Source organism: Macrotis lagotis, chromosome 4, assembly GCF_037893015.1.
Source record: "Macrotis lagotis isolate mMagLag1 chromosome 4, bilby.v1.9.chrom.fasta, whole genome shotgun sequence".
Taxonomy (NCBI): domain Eukaryota; kingdom Metazoa; phylum Chordata; class Mammalia; order Peramelemorphia; family Peramelidae; genus Macrotis; species Macrotis lagotis.
This window is the reverse complement of record NC_133661.1, coordinates 83,921,736-83,927,735: the sequence shown is the minus strand read 5'-3', so window position 1 is coordinate 83,927,735 and position 6,000 is coordinate 83,921,736. Positions and strand designations below refer to the sequence as shown.

Sequence of the window (6,000 nt, the reverse complement as noted above, 5' to 3'; positions counted from 1 at the left end):
GAAGTGGGGACCATTCCATTTATATGGTAAAACTTATCAGGGGGAATGACCTGTAGTCTGGTCCTTAACTAAAGGCTTGTTTAGTCTCCCCAGGCCATTCCTTTTCCATTTACTACTAGGATCATCTCTCTGGGATTAACTTTCATTTATACTCTATATAATATTATTTAGAATAAGATCTACATATCACTATATTGTTATATATTTTAAAAATAGACACATTATATTTTGCAAATATGTGTATATATAAGTTGTCATTATAGGCAACTATAAATATGTACTTTTATGTCAACATAGCTACATTTATACTTTATATAATATATATATATATATATATATACTATATATATATGTACATATACACTTTACTTATAAATGTATATTTACTATGCTGCCTATTTGTTGTTGGGTCCAACTGACTCTTCCTGACCCCATTTGGGGTTTTTCTGGTAAAGATAATGGAATGTTGGCCTGTCCCTTTTCCAGCTGATCTTACAGCTGAGGAAACGGAGCCAAGGAGGCCCAGGCGGCCAGCCGGGAGCCCGCGGCCCCCCAGGCGGCCAGCCGGGAGCCCGCGGCCCCCAGGCCGCTCTCTTACACTCACACCTATGCTTATGCGTCTCCTCCCACGGCACCTGCGAACCGACACGTGTCGGCGTGTCCATGTCTTCCGCTCGAGGCCGGGCGGGCCCCGGACTTTAGAGGGGACGAGGAAGCGGGGTGCAAGAAGCAAGGGGGCGAGCTGGGGGGAGGGGAGGCAGCGGGCCGCCACGCGGGGGGGCCAGGCGGGCCGGAGCTCCAAGGCAGCGCCGAGGCCCGCGGGAGGCCTCCCGGACTGGGCGCCCCGGCCGGGCCGGGCCTCGGCTTGGGGCGCTATCGGGGGCGGCACTTGGAGGAGGAAGGAGAGGCCGCCCGAGTCCCCGGGGGCCGGGGCCGGGGCCGGGCCGGCGGCTGAAGCCTGGCAGAGGCCGCGGCGCCGGGCCGCATGGAGGCTCGAGGCGCAGGCCCAGCCGGGTCCGGCCCGCCCCGCCCCCGGCACCAATATGGCGGCCCCGGAGGCGGAGGGGGCGGGCGGCGGCTGCCCGAGGGCCCGGGCCTGGCCCGCTAGGCCGCTCCGGAGCGCGGCCGGCTGCGGGGGCGCGGCCCGGGCGGCCGAGGCGGGCTCCAGGGGCCTGACTCACCGCCGCGGGGGGCGGGGCGGGGGGCCCGGCCGGGGGGGGGGGGGGGCGGCGGGAGGAAGCCGCTGCCGCCGCGGCGCCGCGAGGCGGGGGCGGGAGGAGGGCGGGGAGAGCGCGGCAGCCGCCGCCTGCTGTTCCGGCCCGGGGGTGTGGGGCGCGGAGGCGGCGCTCGCCGGCGGCTGCAGCGGAGCCCTCTCGTGGCCGCCGCAGCGGAGCGTCCCCGCGTCCCTGTGGCCCCGGCAGCCTCCTCGCCGGCATCCCGGCCTCGCGCCCCAGAGCAGGGGCCCCTCGGCTGCTGGCTGGCAGCATGGATGAGGACGCGCGGGATCCCGCCCCGCCGGCCGCCGCCGCGGAGGAGAAAGAGAAGAGGGAGGAGGAGGAGGAGGAGGAGAAGGAGAAGGAGGAGAGGGGCAAAGAGGAGCCGGAGCAGCCGCCCCCCGGCCTCGGCGCCTCCAGCCCCGCCGCGCCCGGGGTAGGTCTGCCTCCCGAGGTGGCCGGGGCCCCGGCGGGGTGCTGGAGGAGAGTCTGGGGGGGGGGGGAGTAAGTGTGATTGTGTGTGAGAGTAAGTGTGGTTATAGGTATGATTGTGTGTGTGAGAGTAAGTGTGGTTGTAGGTATGATTGTGTGTGTGAGAGTAAGGGTGATGTGTGTGTGCTTGTGTATGTATGTGAGTGTGGTTGTAGGTATGATTGTGTATGTGACAGTAAGTGTGCTTGTGTGTGTGATTGTGTATGTGAGAGTAAGTGTGATGTGTGTGTGTAAGTGTGATTGTAGGTATGATTGTGTGTGTGATTGTAGGTATGATTGTGTGTGTGAGAGTAAGGGTGGTGTGTGTGTGTAAGTGTGATTGTAGGTATGATTGTGTGTGTGACAGTAAGTGTGCTTGTGTGTGTGATTGTGTATGTGAGAGTGTGATTGTAGGTATGATTGTGTGTGTGAGAGTAAGGGTGATGTGTGTGCTTGTGTATGTGAGAGTAAGTGTGATGTGTGTGATTGTGTATGTATGTGAGTGTGGTTGTAGGTATGATTGTGTGTGTGAGAGTAAGTGTGATGTGTGTGATTGTGTATGTGAGAGTGTGATGTGTGTGTGTGATTGTGAGAGTAAGTGTGATGTGTGTGTGATTGTGTATGTATGTGATTTTATGTGTATGTGAGAGTAAGTGTGAGTGTGATTTTGTGTGTATATGAATGTAAGTGTGATTGTGTGTGTACATGAGTGTGAAAGTAAGTGATTGTGTGTATGTGAAAGTAAGTGTGTGTATGTGAGTGTGTATATGTGAAAGTGTGATTGTGTGTATGTGAGTGTGTATATGTGAAAGTGTGATTGTGTGTATGTGAGTATGAAAGTAAGACTGTATGTGAAAGTGTGATTGTGTGTGTATGTGAAAGTTAGTGTGATTGTGTGTATGAGTGTGCATATGTGAAAGTGTGATTGTATTTGAGTGTGAAAGTAAGTGATTGTGTATGTGAGAGTGATTGTGTATGTGTGATTGTGTGTATGTGAGAGTGTGTGTATGTGAACATAAGTATGATTGTGTGTGTATGTGAGAGTGTGGTTGTGTGTGTATGTGAGTGTGAAAGTAAGTGTGATATTGTGTGGGGGGGGCTCTGCTTGGGGAGGGGGAGAGTTTGAAAAAAGACATTAATTCGCCAGATTCATTACCAAAGTTTCGCTTTTGTTGGATAAATGTAAAGAGAATGGAAAAGCAAACTGCTAACTCCTTTTTAATATTTAAACAATAGTTTTACAGTTTTTACTTGAACAGTTTGCCAATTGAACAATAACTTCTGAAATATCATGAGGTTTTCCAGACCTGCTTTTTAATTAATGGCTCGTTTCTTCTCTTAGGATAGCAGAGGGAAGAGATATAGTGAGTGCTAGACTCAAAACCAGGGAGAACTGGGGTTCAGGACTCACCCTTGACTCACCCATAGGGGTGGTACGACCCTACACAAGTCACTTAACTAAAGATGATGGGTTGCGGGAGATACAGAACTACTTCATTGGTAGACTGAGTATCCAGACCTGAGAATCCCCCATTTGCAAGAAACTGGAGATCCGGTCCCTCTCCCAATATCTTTATGTTTACCTTTGCTGCATCTAATAGACTGAATTGTTTTTAAATCACATTGTGTCACTTGTTCAGGGATGAATTATCTGGAGGGTGCCTGCTTACCATCTGAGGCAAGGAAATTTTCCCCATTTCCTTGCTTTTGTTTCCTCCCCCATAATAGCACACCTTTTCTTTGGGATTTAGCATCTTATCCAATTGTTACTTTCCATTTCTGTTAAATAAGTGGGAGTTAGATATCAGTGGTAGTTTTATTTTTCATATGGTAAAGGATAGTCACTTTTGAAAGCTTCCTTAGACCATCATTTGAAGCTAAAGTTATTTAACCTTATACCTAATGATTTTTCTTAAAGACAAATTATAAAGACTTTCCAAGCATTTCAGTCTTCATAATGCAATATGACATGTAGTTTTCTCCTCCTCCTTTCCTTTTTTTTTAAAAAAAATTGTTTAAGGCAATAGGGTTAAGTGACTTGCCCAAGGCCACACAGCTAAGGCAATTATTAAGTGTCTGAGGCCAAATTTGAACTCAGGTTCTCCTGACTCCAGGGCTGTTGCTTTATCTGCTGCAACACCTAGCTGCCCAACCTTTCCTTTTGATGACAGTTGTAACACTGGTTAACTTGGTATTCAAAATTCAACTCAGATCTTGATAGTTTTTCTCTGGCACATATTTGTGGGAGAAACTTTTTGTCTAAGTTTGCCTTGTTTATAAAAAGCCTTGGAACTAATAACAGTGAATTTTCTATGCCAAAATAGTAAATGAAAGTTCAGTGCACATTGTAAATTTCCATAGTTAATACTTTAAATCACTTCTTAAAACCACCCTCAAATGACTAAGTGTCTTACTAAAATAATCCTGTCTTTTTTTAATGTGTTGTATCAGGAATAGTATTTTGATGCTGTAGATTGTTGAAATGTCTAAAGACTGCTAGGTGGTGCAGTGAATAGAATGCAGGGCCTTGAGTCAGGAAAGCTCATCTTCCTTAGTTCAAATCTGGCCTTAAATTCTTCTAGCTGTATGATTCTGAGCTAGTCAGATAAACCCTGTTTGTCTCAGTTTCCTCATCTGTAAAATGAACTGGAAAATAAATAGCAAACTACTCTGGTATCTTTGCCAAGAAATCCTCAGATGGAGTCACAAAGAGTCAAATATGACTAAACAGCACAAAGACTATAGTAAATGGAAACTGGAAAATGTCAGAGTCTTGAATTATTGTAGCAAATTGTAAATTTGATTAGACTATTGTCTAATTTGTCTATAACAATTTGTTATAGATTAACTTGGGGGCAAGGTAATTTAAAGAAATTCTTCATACACTGCTTCAGATCCTGTTATTCTGGTTCCTTGGTTAGTTTCCTGGGATTATAGAATAGGTCTGCCTGGGACAAAACATTATATGATGTTCCATTTACATTTTCTCATAGAAAATTTTATAAATGGTATGTAGGTACCAAGACTGGCTCACAACCCTCAACATAACTGAAATAATGTGTATTTGTGGTAAAATATAGTAGACATTAATATTGTTACAATACTAGTAAATACTAGGTACTAGAGAAATAGAAAACTGAATAAGAAATTGTTCTTTATGTGACATTCCAGCTATTAAAAAAATGAGACCTATATAGAGGATAATATGGAGGCAAACTGAGACTTTTAGTGATTCTTCAATGGATTTCTCCTTGATTCCATCTGGCATCTGACCTTTTCCAAATGTTTTAGAAGTTAATGGTATTGATTTTTGGGTATCACCTTTAATCACATGACTTTCTTAGTTACTGGTTTATCATTAGCATTACTTAAATGTTTAGACATGGTTGAATCTAACTTGTATTTGATTCACATTTGAAGAGATTTTTCCCTGAAGTAAAAGTTGGAAGGGGGGGGGGCTATTGAATACATGTAAGAAGAAAATTTCATGAATGGGAATGAACGGTTGTTTGTCAGTGAAGAAAAAAGATAGACTAGATAGACTAGGTACTATTCCCTAACAGAGAAAAATGAGATAATGTATAATGATTGTAGGTAAAACTGCTTTCTAAAACATTATATGGATAGACATTATTTATTGTCATCATGATAAATGATAGGTCCTACCTTTAAGTGGTAGGAAGAGAGATGATAGTAGTTTAGATGAGTTCCTCAGGCAACCAGAATTTGATTATGAGGATCAGATTTCAATACCAATACCTAACATTTATATAGTACTTTAATATTTGCAAAATTCTCTCCGTGTGTGTGTGTGTGTGTGTGTGTGTGTGTGTGTGTGTGTGTATTTTTTTTTTTTACTTGAGCACAATCTTGTGAGATGGGTGCCATTACGGTCCCAATTTTTACAGCACTCTAATTACTATATCACCATCCAATCTCTCCAAATTAGTATGTTAAACCAATTATTACTGATTAATAATAAATACATCATTCACTGCAACTAATAGGACAGGGAGAGAAGATTGAAGGAATTGCCCAGATATATGGTCACTTGCCATTAAATATATGGGTCTTTTACAAATTGAGTGTACCTAACTTGGAGTATGACTATCTCTTTAATGGTAACAATGTGGTTGCTGGAATTATGTCATAACAACCTGCTTCATTCTGAAGATTCCTTAAAGTTTTGCAATTTACACTATTTTTTTTTTGAAAATTTAAGGGACAAAAGATTTGTATGTGATAACTGCAATTGACAGAACCCTAATCATTCAGTTACACAAATTAAAAACTACTTGTAATTGTATTATAACAG

At 44.3% G+C, this 6,000-nt stretch overlaps 1 protein-coding gene across 2 annotated transcripts in view; it reads left to right on the top strand.

Moving 5' to 3' along the window:
- The first annotated feature begins 1,396 nt into the window (after positions 1 to 1,396).
- Positions 1,397 to 6,000, top strand: part of HECTD2 (HECT domain E3 ubiquitin protein ligase 2) — a 109,082-nt gene continuing 104,478 nt past the window's right edge. For both annotated transcript variants that reach the window (XM_074233390.1, XM_074233389.1), the window contains exon 1: positions 1,397 to 1,650. In XM_074233390.1, the coding sequence (XP_074089491.1) occupies positions 1,486 to 1,650 (165 nt within the window). In that variant the 5' untranslated portion in view covers positions 1,397 to 1,485. The remainder of the gene's footprint in view (positions 1,651 to 6,000) is intronic.